Source organism: Trematomus bernacchii, unplaced genomic scaffold (assembly GCF_902827165.1).
Source record: "Trematomus bernacchii unplaced genomic scaffold, fTreBer1.1, whole genome shotgun sequence".
Lineage (NCBI taxonomy): Eukaryota > Metazoa > Chordata > Actinopteri > Perciformes > Nototheniidae > Trematomus > Trematomus bernacchii.
In genome coordinates, this window is record NW_022988066.1 from 3,567,351 (window position 1) to 3,583,728 (window position 16,378).

At 39.4% G+C, this 16,378-nt stretch overlaps 1 protein-coding gene across 1 annotated transcript; it reads left to right on the plus strand.

Annotated features, from left to right (window-relative positions):
- Positions 1-881: 881 nt before the first annotated feature.
- cplx2l (complexin 2, like) lies at positions 882-16,097 on the plus strand. The gene is made up of 4 exons (XM_034120539.1): positions 882-1,102; positions 2,509-2,593; positions 12,585-12,763; positions 14,423-16,097. Exons 2-4 carry the CDS (start codon positions 2,563-2,565, stop codon positions 14,612-14,614), a joined length of 402 nt encoding a protein of 133 aa, XP_033976430.1. The 5' UTR covers positions 882-1,102; positions 2,509-2,562; the 3' UTR covers positions 14,615-16,097.
- Positions 16,098-16,378: the final 281 nt, after the last annotated feature.

Here is a 16,378-nt window from a genome sequence, read left to right on the forward strand (position 1 = left end):
TCATAAATTACTGAACACTTAATCTTTAATTTAGTAGGCAGTATGCAGTACACACAGGTTGAGTATGTTAGTATGTGATTTCAGACACTGCTTTGGTCTTACATTCTGCAACTGTTTTGGTTTGGTCTTGTCGCTCTCATTAACCTTGTTTCCATGTGCAGGCAGATCAGCTAACAGCTTTAATAAACCGCCTGTACGCTACATGATCAGGACCAAACTTAACTGAACATAGTGGAGCATTTAGCAGCCAAAGAACCAGATATTTCCCTCAGGACTAGGTGGAGACCAAAGACGGAGCTAAAAGGAGAGTTTTGGGGGGTCTGTCCAGTGGGCAGAAGCACAACTTAAGTTAATGTTATGTGTCTTTCTGTCTTTTGAATGGAGAATGTGCTAACATTTGCTACAATTTTAAATAAGCTGCCTTAAACATTGGTGACATCTAGTCTAAAAAGTCATTCGTATTATAAGTGTTAGTTTAATGTTGATGGTAGTGTTTGCAATTGTGTTTTTTATTTATTAAGTGCCTTTTAGTGATATGTTTGTTATCTGTGCAACACTATTTCTTTACTCGAATCGTTTTTTCCTTTCGTGAGACAATAAAAGCAACCCTAAAGGCATTGGATTATTGAACCGAAAACTAATGAATAAAGAACTGTGAGACTAAAAAGGCAAATTGTATGAAAAGACTGATATTATGTTTACCTCTGTAATGATTCAAAACATTTGCATGAGTTAAATAAAACCTTCAAAGTACTTTTAAATGTTATATTTTGAGTGTATATTGTGGAGAATAAAATGGAAGCTTCTCTTGGGTGATATTACATTGATGTGCTCCCTCCCTCCCCCTCTCTCCCTCTGCATGCTCTCATCTCGTCCTGCAGGAATAGACTCTTCCTCCGCCGCTGCAGCCTCACTCTGACACAACCGGCATGTCTGCAAACTGAGAGCCGCACAGGAAGACACAGAGGCACAATCCCCTCTTTAAGACGCACAACTTGTGTTTTCCTTCTCCCAGCTGAAGCACAAAAAGACGGGTGGTAATAACACTGCGACGAGGCTTTTTTTTTGGAGGGATCAAGACTTCGAGGAGGATCAAAACAAGGTAAATGAAACCTTAAGGGGTATTTGCGTGTGTGGCTTTTACTGTACGGGACTGGATGGTGATGGGGCTCGTACGCAGGGGTAAAAGATGCTGATACACTTCCACACTGTGCATGCATCGTGGTGTGTGTATCCAAGCCTGTGTGGTGCAGTTATTTACCAGGGAGTACATAATGTACGGTAGGCTACTGTTAATTGTGCCGAAATGCTGCAAAGCACCAGTATCTGTGAGTGAATACTGTAAGGGGTTCACGTGAGGGGAAAATGATGCTGCTGCAGATGATGGAGAGGAACCAGGAAATGGTTCAATGACGCTCAGCTGCTGCAGATTCGACTTTGGGGCGAGCGATAATGTCACCAGGACGAAACTGCGATATAATAATGAGTGCAGCAAGTTTTCAGGAGGACGTGTTTTTTCTGCTAGTCCGCTGTGCCGCAATGGCAAAGCGATGCTGTAAAATGCAGTGCGGTTGTCATGTCGTAAAAAAGATGGTAGAAAAAAATTATCATCATAAAGTGCAATAAGGTCGGTTCAAAGTCAGTCTTGAGCTCCGCAACTCCCGAAGAATATTATAAGAATATTATAATGATTACAAATAGTTTTTTCTTTATTACCAAAAAGCACCATCATTAGATCACAGTTAAGTGTCTTAGACGTCCCAGCAGCAGTGTTATAGAACACATGATACGTTAGGTTTTTACAAAATGAATACTAATTATCTTTAAATCCCAAGAAAACAATTAATACAATGTCATTGTTATAGTCATATTATGGTGAATAAAATGTCATAATGCTCTTCATAAACTTAGAAAGCGTGAGCTCATGTAGGAAATGATAGTGTCTTTAAAAAAAGTAATGTTCTTCTCTGTCATGGAATGCCCTTGCAGAGATGCTCTCCAAGGCCCATACAGCATGCCCCCACTAGCTCATCTTTGACCTCTGTCTCAGCTTTTTATTATTCTGGGAGATATATCTAGGAGGATACACGACAGGCAGCGTCAGCAAAAATCTGCAAAAGATGGAGTGTTTGTTGTAAATCAAGGGCGCAGGTGCCTCTACAAAACTCAGTGTTGTACTGGAGGGTAAACCATCTTAACCCAGTTAAGTCTCACTCTTTTGTTCCTTAGACTTGGTCACATGTTGTGGCTCTAAAGGTGTACATTCATACTTCTCATGAGTTTAAGTAATCAAATGTGTGTGAAAATCTTGTGATTATTATTAAAGTAGTAAAGCGTCCTTTGCTAAACAGAGATCTGCGTCTGGAGGTCGTTTCTTGTCCGCATCGAGCCTCTTCAGCGTCATCCTCCCCCATCCCATCAAACACTTGTATAAAAACCCCTGGAGTGAAACTGCATGTCCTAACAGTGGCATTCATGTGATCTTGTGTATTCTCTCCCCGGCTGCAGGTCTGTCCCCGATAACCTGACCACTGAAGGAAGAGAACACAGAACTGCTTCATCATGAATTTTGTAATGAAAGCTGCGATGGGAGGTGAGTAGTCTGCCGGGCTAGAGGTTGATTTAACACCACTGCAGTGTAAAAGATTTAAAGGGTTGTTCAGCAGCGATGGCAGCAGGACTGTACTAGGGGCCCAGTAGTTATGGGGGATATTGGGCTGAGATAATCCGTCCTGCACCAAACTCCTGACTTCAAACATCAGCGACGCATTCCACTTCTCCCCCTCTCTCACTCTCTCCTTCTCTCTGCATCAATCTTTGAAAACCTCTTAGGGCAGGGCATGACTTCCTGTTGGTCAAGTAATGCTTCAATGAAGATTATAGAAACCTGTTCATGGTTTGTTGCTTGCTTTTCTGCTTATTTTTAAGTGTCTTTATGACCAATTATTCCCTAAAAAGCGTTTTTAAGTATCTGTCGTAAGGTTTGGACTGCTGCATTAGAAATCGGACAGCAGCAGCAGAAGATTTCCACATATACAGCACTAATAGTGTACCTGAAAAGTGTCCAACGTGTCACCTTCTCAGCACGTCAGCAGCAGCCTTATTTTTTAGCCTGATCTTCATGCATTTTTGAGTATCCTCAGTGGAATGTGTTAAGGAGATTTTTAGCCCAGTAAAGGCTTAATTATCGACGCCTTGTAATGTTTTAATTACATGAACCCCCACCCCAAAGAAAATTACAGCTATCACAGTCTATGCTTTCTAGCCAACTGTTGGCGTCTTTAACAGCTAGAGAAATAGAGAAGGGCTATTTTGCCAAGAACTATGATGAACATTTTTTTTTAACAAGACTTTTGTCCTTTTAAGCCTTCAGGTATTATCCTTTAGGATATTATCTTAGCTATTATTTGCCCCCTAATTAGTCCTCATTATGGCCCTGTAATTGATCCCCCTTGTCAGCTATAGCTTCACAGGAAAAGGCATGAAAGTGGCACCAGTAGTTTTAATGCTGCAGGTCATTCATGCAGGTTGCTGAGCTGTTGTTGTCCCGCTCACAGAGGTGTTCGGCGGGTACAGTTGAGGTGTGGAGTTGCAGCCCCTGCTCCTCATTGGGATGCAGAGGACGCCGCCACTGCCTCGCTCTGCATAGCTGCTGTGCCTCGTGTCTGCGCTAGGAATTCTTAAACCAACTGCATTGCATTGCATAGTGATTTCTATTCCACAGAGGTCGAGCTGCACTCCCCCTGCAGACTTTTGAAATATATTTGACAGTGTGGACAGTGTTTGCGTCCGTACCCTGCCTGTGCGGCAGAGGTGTTTCATAGACATTGTATGGGACGTGTGTGTACTGCATCTCCAGGCGAAATGAATTATAGACGCTGCAAAGGCCTACGTATGGTATGGATTTGTGTGTGAGAGAAGGAGGAGAAAGTGAGAAAGGGTGCAAGAAAGATACAATCTGAGAGTGGGTGTGTGTGTCTAATAATCAATATGTATGCCTGTTACGGTGATTATTCTTCTACCAGTGCAAGCTGTCTTTGGTTCTGGTCCTCGTTTACTGACGGGGACACAGTGACCTCTTTCCACTCATATGTCTGCGAAATAGCTGACAGTGCACTGGACCATTGAAGCTCCCTGAAGGGGAACACAATCAGATAATGAAAAGAACCAATTAGCCAGCTAATCAATCTGATAGTCATTGCCTGTCAGTCAATACATCAATATGAGCAATAAAATGGATGATTCTGAATTGGGACATTTATTACTTCTGAAATTGGACTGATTTTAATTTCCCTCATGTCTTGTCAGGCTTTACTGTCATCTTTTAAACAAAGAGAACAATAAAGATTAATATGGCTTCTCATCAGTAGACTTTTCCTCCGGCACCACACTGAGGTTGACAATTTCCACGTACAACATCAACAACTTTTTCAATCGATTTCTGTCAAACTTTATCCACACATTCATGTCCCCCGTAAGGATGAATTATAATAACCCCTAGCATTTTATTTAGCACTGTAATCAAGGCAACTGCAATCATTTGCATGTTAACACCCCAAATTAGGATAGCACAATAAACATTTTACCCACTTAAGATTAGCGTGTTAGCTTCATCATTGCATGTTAGCATACTGGCTATGGGATCAGATCTCATAGTTTGTTGTTACCTCGCTCTTTTCCGTCCTGTCATTGTTTTGCTCCTGATTTCTACACCGTCACTGAGTGTTTTGCTGAGTGTGTTCAATGACGGGTGTTTGGATAAGTCTCCATGACAGTGAGGATGCTGCCAGTGCATTAGCTAATTCTCCAAGGCTTATTTGGTTACAGATACTTGGAAGAAAACAGAGCGATGTTTGACTGCAATGATTCAGCAGGACTGAATCAACGCAGGAATTCAGAGCCGTATATCTGCAGAATTTAGATATTTGTTCTTCGTTCCTTACTGCGGTAGCCATGTTAGCTCATAATACTGCTGCATTGTCTCTTGCCGGTGTATGGGACCAGGTACTTCAGCAATAACAAAAGAGTAAAGTCTCTTACAGGTCGTTAAACAGCTTAAGTAGAATGTAAAACTGGTACAAATTAGATAGCTCTATTTGTTCTTTAGTTTAGATTACCAAGCTGCCTCTCGAACCCCCTCCCCCCAATTTTCTCACTGTCATTTATTTGAAATAATGGGGTGACCTGCTATCTCATTTATTAATTTCACCTTTTTAACAGAAGAAACAGTTAAGACTGTGTTAACAACATACCTTATTTTAGGCATCTAACCAAAACATTGACTTGCTAAAATGCTAACTAATTTCTGGGTGTTAAGACTCTAAATAACTAAATATGACCTTACTGTATAAACCTATATGAAATTACAATATTATACACCTTTTTGCTCTCTATATTACATAGATAAGTCGCCACTGACGCCCATTGTCTCTTAAAAATACTCCTCCTTTTCAGCCTGTAGTAAATGGTTACAGTGGCTCACTTGTGCATTGACTGCTTATGCTCCTAAGAGCTTTAGTGCTATAGTGCCAACTCCTAAAAGCTGAAGATATTTCTGACAGAATAAGGTGCTGTTAGGTGAGGTAGACTTTAGTCCTGAGGTGTTGAGCTCAATCAAACCCTGAAAGCCTCAGGCAGCAGTCAAACCAGCAGATTTCAGCAAAAAGTCAGCACTACACAGCCAATAAGGTGTAATTACAAAATTGAGAAAATGTTGCTTTTGTTTTATGTCTCATTGATAAATGTGTGCTGTGACAAATTAAAATCTTTAAAAAAAGAGGATCAAGCTACAAATGTACAGTGCCAAATGTTCTTTTAAACATCAATAATCTTTTAACATGATTAGCAGATTAGTTTAAAGGTCCCATGTCATGCTTTTCCGGTTATTACCCGTCCCCTTGTGTGTTATGTAGCTTTTTCTGCATGTAAACGGTCTGCAGAGTCACAAACCCTCAAAGTACACCCTGTAGCGAGTAAAACTCTAACACAGAAAATACCTGTCTGTGCTGCCCCAGAACGCCTCGTTGGAGATTTCTCTTTTTCCATTTTTTTCTTCCTGGTCTAAGTGACGTAACGATACCCAGGTTCAAATGGACCAATCCGTGGAGCTCCTCACACACACACACACACACACTCACTCAGCCTTATCTTTTCTCAGCCGCAGTACTCCGCGGAGTTTCGCCGGCACACACACTCACTCAGCCTTATCTTTTCTCAGCCGCGGCTTCGTGGATCTCCACTCACAGTTCGCCACACACTCACATGTGTGTGCTCAGGCTGAGTTCCCCGGTTTCTCGCTGTCTCGCAGACCCCACGCAGCAACCAGGAAACGACACCAGTAATACAGCTCACACTGTCCGCTCCTCGAGCCTCAAAGGGCGGAGCAGCGAGCCCCGCAACGTCCCGCCAACACAGCACCCAGACCCCACGCCAGTCATTACTGGTGTCATTTTCTGTTTGCTAACAAACGCCATTGTAACACATAAACACACATCAGAGCACAGTGGGCTCATCAGGAGCTCCAACAAGGCGTGAAGGACAGAGAGTGAATACACATACTAAACAGAGATGCTGTATGAGAAACCAATGTGATTTTGGAACATTGAACAATGTAGACCTCAACAATGGAATTATGATCAGTAGACCTTTAAAAGACGACAGTTTAATAACTGGAGGAATATGAGTCTGGAACCCTTTAAGCAGTTCATACTTTTGTAGCACTGTGTCAGGTTGAAATATGCTTTGGATTAATTTGCAGCACTATTGCATGTATGGTGCAATATAGTTCAAAGGAACTAGGATTTGAATTTGAATTTGAATTTGGCAATTACCAATGTCCTTCAGTTTTTTTTTAAATAATGCATAAAGGATGTGATGGTAAAAGGCTTGTACTTGCTGCAACTTGCAGAAAAAACAACTGAACTACTGTATAGTAAACCACACCATGCTCAATGTTTTGGATTATTTTTCAACAATTGCCTACCATTGATTACATACACAATTAGAAACTAAAAGCCTCCATGTTTTTCTTTTCCATTTTTCAAATGGTTTATTAATTATTTCATAGTAACCTAGCGTGTCAGGAAGTACATTCATTCCCACTCAATGATGACATTTGTAGTTGTTAAGTGTGAGAAAGCTGTGCGATTTGAGGCAACATTGAAACGAAAGACACCTTGAGATGTTCTCCTCTCACCTCCAAAGTACAGATAATCAAATTTGGCAGCACTCTAACATAATTGGCTGAAAGAAGCAGATCTCATAGACCCACTTCCCCGTCTCCTTCTTGTGCGTTACTCAAGCAAATCAAATTCAGGTCATCAAATTGACCTTGAGCTCCTCCTACAGTAAAACATTTGCGTGTGTCTAAGCATGTGTGTCTGACAGCATGTCCAGATCCTATAAATAAAGCATTCAACCATCCAAGTCACGCATACTGAGAAACAGAGAGAGAGGAAGGCTGTTATTGGAAACATGCCGGTTTATATGACCTTTTTATATAAAAGAAAAGTATTTTACACATATATAAATGTGTTGCTCCTGCTCTTAAAGCAACCAAATGTGTTTCATTCCTTGGTATTTTCCAAACACATTGCAATTAATCATTTTAAAGGAGGAAACTAAAGTAAAACAGGGATGCAACATCAGCCCCATTCTGTTCATCATCTTGGTTAAAGGCGTAAATCCATATGATTCACTAGGACCCACCTCCTGCTAATTGTGTACTGAACGTGTGGCAGGCTGTTTTAGTCTCAACAGATTCAAATCCAACACCATGGTTTCCCCCCACTTAAAATGGAGCTATTGTATGAAGATGATAATGCTATGTCCACTCACAACAAGAACTGAACTTTTAATTATTTGTGAACTCCCAATGCAAATTTGACAGCAAAGATTCACACAGATTAATAAAATAAAAAATAAAATCAAGAAAAAAAATTAAAATAATAAAAGACTATGAAATAGGAGATGAGTAAAAATAAGAGTAAAATAACTGTCAGCATATATACATATTTGGTCATCTAAGTTATGAAGTACGAAATTAGTTAAAGTGAAAAGTGAAAAGTGAAAATGGACATCTGTACATATAGTGACATATCTATCTACATATTTGGTCTACTACTAATATATTAACATGGGTTGTGGAAACAGTGTATATTTGTGTCCAGTGATTTTATTTTATTTTATTTTATTATTATTTTTTCTTTCATTTTTGACCCCTTGTTGTGCAGCCTGATGGCTACAGGCACAAAGGAGGCCAACCCTAGATCTTTACATTCATCCGCTTTCTCACCACACTTTGGATTTACAGAGGGGATTGAGAACCTGAAGTGAAGAAAAACATATAAGTACTGTTTATCTGATGCTGTCAAAGGTTCAAGCACTGGGGGAGCTAAGGTTAGTCTTCTTTCCTCTTCCCTGGAGACTTTGGATTTAACAAAGATTTAGCGAAGAACTTTCTGAAGGAAAGGATTAGCGAGATGAGAATTTTTATCCAAGCATTGAAACAATGTCCAAGTATCGAGAAAAGAATCATTGGATAGCTTTAACTCGGCTGGGAAAGTTGGAAGGAGATTGTTTCTGCAGTAAAGTATCTTGAAAAGTAGAATTTGGTTTCAGGACAAATCACCTTAACCCAGGGATCAACTGATTGTAATTTAGAAAAGGCTTGTGTATTTGACCAACATTATTATGTTACATTAATGCGTAACAGCCAGTGGTGCAGACCTGCCAGAGAGCTCCTAAACAGTCCAATTGTATACAAATGATATACTTTTGATTGGTAGGGTGGAGTATTTTCCGATCTGACTCACCTAATACAATGTGGAGGCTAAAGTCCACTAGTCAGCTTTTCATTACAGGCTTTTAGTAGCTTCTATATGAAGTGATTCCCATTACTACTATAACCATATAGAGTATGCAGGGATAGAGTGTAAAGACACTTTATTCAAAAACATAGCTCCACACAGCTTATGCGATGCCTCAGAGCTTAATGGAATTATTCTGGTTTGAAAGGACATTGCTGTATCTCTAAAATGGCTCACAAAGCGTGAGCAGGGATCATAGCTCAATATAACTCAGGGCTTTGTCTCTCAGGATCTGCCTTTTTTTTTTCTTCCTACATTTGAATGAAGACGATCTGAATGTGCTAATAAGATTTTGTGAAACCAGCCCGGTTTGTTTTGGTTTGGCAGTGTGCAGTTAGAAGAGGTTCTGGAGGGCTTTTTTCTGGGCATTGCATGGGATGGGAATCTTTTGAAATCGAGACTTAGCTGTGTGTGAGTCATTGCTCCACTTACAGGATTCAATAGCGCTGTTTACAAGGAGTGTAATGAAGATATTCAGGTACCCAGATCATAAACTGATCCTGAATCCTGTTTGCTGCGTCTCAGATAAGCTCTTACGCTGGAGCCGATCTTTGAATTTCTGAGCTATATATTCTGACATCACTGAGGATATTAATGCATGTAAACATGAATTTTAATTTGAAACTCCATTGTTTTGCTGACTAAATCACAAATCAAAGAAAAAGCGGTACTCAGCTGCAAACTCTTAATTGGTTCAATTTGAACCCTGTCAGATTATTTGCTTGTGCTGACAAAATAAACTTGGATGCAAGCTGTTTCCTAGCAACACAATAAGGATAAAACAGACTCTCTATACACTATGTATGCGGAAAATGGTGATTAAAGTTCAGAGTCACACTTTAACTGAGATATGAGGCACTATCTCAAAAACTCTTTGCATTTTAAATTGTATCATTAATGCTAAGTCACACCAGATATTTTGCATGCATAATGTGTATCCACATTTGCTTATACTGTACATGGACACGCACACATTCAAACACACATGAGGAGTAATTGCTCAGCCACACAACAACTCATGCGTGAGAGCCTAAAATGGAACTAAGCAATTATTTATACCCACATATAGGGACACTCGCTGTATACACTCTTTAGGCCCATTCATCCTTCTAGTCCCCACTGTCTTCCTCTCTCACGCACACACACACACTTGTGTGCAGATATTGCTATGTCAGCTTATCTGTACTGTTTATCAAATGTGGCTACAGCAATTACCTCAGTTTACTTTGGATTTCTCTCTGTGAATGTCTGTCTCATCTGTGTCTTTCACTTGAATCCAAGTGACTCATTAATGTGACTGAATTACAGTTTGATTTATTCCTTTTATTCAGTTTACATCTTTGACCCCGATTGTGTTCTACAACTCCTAAAACTCACGCTTATTTGTAATGTGGTGTAAGCAGCAATGATTGCTTTTTTTTACATGCAAATCATCTTTTCATATATATTTTACTGTGAAATACTGTAAACCAAACAAGAACTGGAAAAGCATACAACAAACATAAAAAAAAGAAGATTAAACCAAATAGCTGATGTGGTGCATTTGAAGTCTCTGTTGGTGGCCATTTTATTTTCCTTTTCCACCATTTCGCAAACACACTACCCCAGTTGGCTGTGTAATACAAACAAGTACAAATGTTTAAATGTAAGTGTCTAAAGGTTGTGACCACCTAAAATTAAAACTTACCCAGGTCATATGGTAAAAGATCACATCCTACGTTGGTGTTCATATGAAATTGTGCATGTTATATTAAAGTCAATCTGAAATGTCTTCTTCCTATTTTTGCGTTTAACTGATAATACAGTTAGTTCTCTTTCTATACAGACTTGGAAAGCCAATTAAATCTCATTTAACCATATTTGCATTAATGTAGCAGACATGTAAAACCCTAACCCTAATGTGATTTCCAGAAGGTCAGCAGAGAAAAGGCAAGTTAATGTTTACTAGTTGGATCTACGTTACGGCAACATTAATAGTTGGTCAAGTTGCCAATAAACTATTTCAGAGGAAGGACGCAAGGAGATAACGTTATTAAGAGAACGCCCATGGTGTCCATCATGATTCAGTATACCGGTAAGCCTCAGAGTTCAGTGCCCTTCATGTGTGTACAGTTAATTTAGATTTAACCAATGTGATCTGCAATCAGATGTTTGTAGGCAAAACATTCTATGGTAATAAAATGCCCACTTTGCTCATTATTAGTACAGTTTCCTTTTTTGGGTTAGGGTTGATGTCTCATACAGTTCTGCATAGCCACCACAGTATAAAATAAAAGAGATCCTAGAAATGGGTCCTAGAAATAATTGCCCCAACTTTTTTTTTTAGTGTTTATAGCCTGCAGTTTTCCTGCTGTTTTCATTTCTTTTTCTACCATTTCCTTTCATCCTTCATTGCACTTATCCCTCCCCACTTTATCCTCTCCTGTCTTTCATCTCTAAGCATTTGCTGCAGTTTGTTTTCGTTATGCTGAGGAGTCAAAAATGTGAATGACACCGGGGGCAGTTGCAGACAGAAGGAGTACTCTGTCTTTCTCTCTTAGGTTGCTTGCTTTCTCTCCTCAGATGCCCCTAGTCTGCCTCTCAACCTTTCCCCTCCTCATCCTCCTGACTTTCCCTTTCATTTTCCTTCCTTTATCACACTTTTCCTTCCTTCCCTCTCTCCATCTATTCAGCTGTCACACTCTCTCCCTCTCTCTCCCCGGTCCCACAGAAATGGCGGGGTAATCCCACTAACTGGAACCGCTCCGCTAATAGGACTCAATAGTTTCTGACAGATTCTCTCCCTCTCCTCATGCTCTCTCTGGTTTTCCTAAATATGCTTTTTTTGTCGCAAAATCCAGCCCTATACTGACTCACTATCGCTCCAGTCCTTATTTGTTCTGCTCCTCTCACCCCCCCCCCCCACCTCTTCTTTGCTACTCATCTGCTCCTGTATTTGCCCAAATCCCTAAGACCTTTGGCTTTTCTCCTCATCTTTTTCTTTTCTGTTGATGCTCGGTGACAGCTTATTCTTGTTCGCAAAGCTCAGCATTTTCCTGCTTTTGTATCACAAGGCGTTATTTCACGGGATGTACGACTTCTACAGGGACAGTAAAACGGCTTGCGTAAGACATATTCCAGGCTCGTGCCCTGTTGTGTAATCAGCAAATAGTCCCATTCATGTTGTTACTCTCTCACATCTCTTGACCTCCAAACCACCAGGGCTATAGATGCCAATGAGGAACTCAAGGTCGTGTCTTTCTATAAATGTGTGGGGGAGGTTAATAATGAAATAATTAGTTCATATAAAAACAATTGATTTCAATATCATTTTTTCACCCTGCGTGTTTCTTTAAATAAAGGGATTATTTTTCCATTAGAATTATATAAAGAGTATTGTGGAGTGGTCTTTGAGAAAGGATTTAGATGTATGGCAATGAATTGAACAAAAACACATTTTAACTTATTGAAATATAGAAAATGTGAAATGTGATGAGGCTTTAGTAAAAAAAGCAACAAACACCATGGGATATTGGCACAATATAAGAACAGTTTCAATGCTGTAAATGGCTTAAGCTTCTCTCTTTCTGTGAGTCCCATAAGTGTATGTGCCTGCTTATCTTGTGTCCAAATTCTCTGCAGCGTCTCACAGACTCATTTGATATTTTGACATCTCTGTCCTAGAGGAGCTGCCGTTGTGTCCTATTTATTTCTTTTATTTCTTTCTCTCTCTAACAGGAGGTCCCCCTGATGTGGGCAAGATGCTGGGTGGGGAGGAGAAGGAGGAGGACCCCGACGCAGCCAGCAAGGAGGAGGAGAGACAGGAGGCGCTGAGGCAGCAGGAGGATGAGAGGAAGGGCAAATATGCCAAGATGGAGGCTGAGAGGGAAGGCATGAGGCAAGGCATCAGAGATAAGGTATATTTACGATTACATGGTATCTATAAACGTAATGTAAAATAAGTTAACATTAAACCAACACAAGGAACGGAGTCAGTCACTGTGTTTTAATCAGGAATACAGCAACACATTCAAAGAAAGACATGCTTTTTAACAGAAATTTCAACGCAAAATTGGAGAGGAAGAAAACTGACAAGCACAAATGACAAAGATTTTCTCACATCCATGTAAGAAGTTTTGATAATTTTGGATCACATCCTGTCTTTTCATGTTTAAGTAGCTTCTAAAGGCTTCTCATCTTGGCTGCATGACAGCCAAACCCTTTTTATAACAGACTTGCGTTTGACACGGACTACCATCGGACTATTTCTGTTTGCTTTTATGTAATTTAAAAATAGATCACAGGAGGATCAGGAGGGAGCTGTACAGGATAAAGAGAGTAGAAAGCAATAAATTAGCAGAATGAGGCGCTATGATTGATAAGAATAAATTATAATTCTTAGACAGAAATGGGTGGGTCTGTTTTACAAACCCATGCTGTCCTGCATTTTTCAATGAAGGGTTCCAGTGAACTGTAATAATGAAATGGTTTCAGGTTTATAATTTATAAATGTTGTAGCCTATATTTTGAAATAGTTTTCTTTCTAAAAAGCAATATCCAGCCATTGTTATTATGATGCATACTTAATTGCCTACAGTTGGAGTAAGGTCATACTCAGATAGTGTTGCTGTAAGTTTTCCTCTCCACAAATGTGAGGCTGGGGGTGTGCAGGGATGGCTGCAGTGTAAGCACCTCACTGCAGAAACAGTGTGAACGACAGGCAGTGTGTGGGTGGGGCAGCTCTGAGGGGAATACTGTGAATCATTGGGATAAAAAAGCCTCACTCCTCCCCAGGCTCCTCAGCTCCTTCATTCTTCTTAAGTTATCCCGGAGGAGAACAAATAGCGAGGAACAACTCCCAGAGTGCTCGTTTCCGAAAGGATTTCTGTCAGCGCTCTCCAGAGCTTTATCCTGCTGTGTAAGATGCTGCGAGAAATGTATAATAGCTGAAGTATTCACAAGTTCCGTCTATATATAGAGCAGCGTATGACACATATAAGTGTCATATGTAAAGCTGTTTCCTGCAGTTGTGGGGGAACAAAATGCCATTATTAGCAGTTACGGTGTGTTTTGTCCTGATTTTTGATTTATGCCTTTAAAATAAATACTTCTCAGTGTGAACATTGAAAAGCAGCATACTTTTACTATGATTGCTGAAGGAGAAACAATTTAAAGAACAAGAGAAAGAAGAAGGGTTAACAGCTGCTAAAAACACGAGAACTTGTAAAAGCCGCCATTGGGTTTGGGTTAATCTAAATGTCTGATCAAATCGATAAGTACTGTAGCAGTTTGTGTGCATTTTGTCACATTCATGTTAGATTGGAGTTTCTATAAAAGTTACACTTCATCATCCGAGGTGTTTTACTCCTGGAAGACCTGGCGCCACAAAATTCAGAAGTGCCTGGTTTTTCAAGCAAAACACGCCGCCCAAGGATCATCATTTAATTTCAATTAAATCCAAATTAAATTGATGTAGTTTTATATTATTTATGCAGAGTCCTGTATTTATGTTATTTTTCCTGGCCTGTATTTCCTTTACTCTTCCACATATTTATATTTCTGTGTTTGTACAACAGTATGGCTTGAAAAAGCGCGAGGAGGCCGAGGCCGAGGCAGCAGCTGCTGCAGAGGAGCCTGCAGAGGGCAGCTTGACTCGACCCAAGAAGCTGGTGCCGGCCGGGTGTGGCGACGAGGAGGAAGAGGAGAGTATCATGGACACAGTGATGAAATACCTGCCAGGCCCACTGCAAGACATGCTGAAGAAGTAGGCTAGCTTGCTAGCTTATGCTAACGTTTTTCTAGCTTAATTCAAAGGCTAAATTCACACTGTTGGCTTGAAACAAAAAATGTTCCCACACAAATGAAAGATGTGAACATTTCTACGAAAGTCCATGAAATAAAGTTTAATTTCGATGTGGTTTATGGTTTTTGGAGAAGTTTTACGGTGGGGAAATTAATCAGATGTCAACCAACAGTGTGAATATTAGCCTTTAAACAGCCAGGTGAAAGTTAGCTTGAGTCATGTTAACGTTAGCTATGTTACACTATTTAAGCTAACTTCAAACAGGGGGGCTAAAAAAACACAACGTTAGATGGTTTATCCTTCTAGTTTGAGACATTTAAAATTCCTTTGACTCTACTCTGCAGAGCTCTCGCGCAGCACTGAAAAATAACCTTGTTCACTCGATTTGTACATAAGTAAATGAATACAATACAAGCCTAATGGTGGGCAAACAATCATAAAATATGATATTAAATTATTATACTAACTGTGTGTCTGTCTCTAGAATAAAAAAAGATGTGATAACTTGATAAGCCATATTTTAAAAAGGAAATGTAAAGACTTCTGTTGTGTGCTCCTAAAGCTACTGTTTTGTGTTCGACCATGTCTGAAACTTATGTAAAACTTTTTGCACACAGTGTTACACATTCTATGTCAGACCTGTCTATCTGCCCTACACATAAGTGTAATACCATTCATGTAGTGTAGTGTTTAAAACTGTTTCTATTCCCCTTGTTCAGTGCGTCTCCTTTTTATGTCTTGCATGCCATTTGTCTGGACATGTTTGTTGTGTGAATATGTAAAAACTCACCCTCTCCTTTTATCCTCTTCTTTGTCATGCAAAAAATATTAAGGCAATAACTCCTAAGTTTGAGTGTGTTTTCACTTTCATGTCAATATAATCGTTAACAATATCAGTAATTTAAAAAAACGATATGTATGCATTCAGGAAATTTCCTTTACAGGTTTGCAGGGTTTCTTTTTTTGATGTCTCATTGTCTCGATGAAGAATGACAGTGTAGCCATTCATACAATAGCCAAAACCTTAAGCTTTCAGCCATAAATCCAGAACTTATATATATATATATAATACTACTATCAGGATATACTACTAGGGAGAGAATAGTGAATGAATCTGTATAAGTAAGAAGAAATATGTATTCATAATAAGCAGTATAAACTTGAAAGTGGACTGGATTTTGCATCATGTGGAGATTTGCGAGAAAGAGACCCTCCCTCAATACACACTTACACACAGCAAGTTTGGCTACTATATTATATTACTATGCTATTTAGTTATACAGTAAAACCAGACGGGAAGTGATGCTTGATTCAGTTTAACTTATTGTTGGGTTGAATGTAAGAACAGGCCGCTGAGTGCGACGTGGAATGCCATTGAGCAATAAAGGATTATCATGTATGTTTCTGCCTGAGATTCAATAAAAAACGTAAAACCTTGTTCACAGACATTCAAATGTGTCATCTTCTATTTAAGATTAGACTATATTTACTTTATTATTCCCAATTAGGGAAAACTTTTTGTCACAGCATTATGTAGACAAATAAATCCCAGTATAGTATGTAATTTAAAAAAAGTGCTAGTATATTATTTCATAAATAATTAAATGAAATATCAAAGAGAGTAAAGGTCCTATGTATGATGAAAATTATTTGATCAAAAGGGTCACAATATAGTATGAAATAAAAAAAGTTATAGAATATTGAGTCTTGGAAAAGGCAACAGTATATG

What these genes read in the sequence shown, in the direction of transcription:
- cplx2l (XM_034120539.1), top strand. Translation starts at nt 2,563, where the DNA reads ATGAATTTTGTAATGAAAGCTGCGATGGGAG. An exon ending in AATGAAAGCTGCGATGGGAG is followed by an intron (nt 2,594 to 12,584) that starts GTGAGTAGTCTG and finishes TCTCTCTAACAG; the next exon opens with GAGGTCCCCCTGATGTGGGC. An exon ending in GGCAAGGCATCAGAGATAAG is followed by an intron (nt 12,764 to 14,422) that starts GTATATTTACGA and finishes TTTGTACAACAG; the next exon opens with TATGGCTTGAAAAAGCGCGA.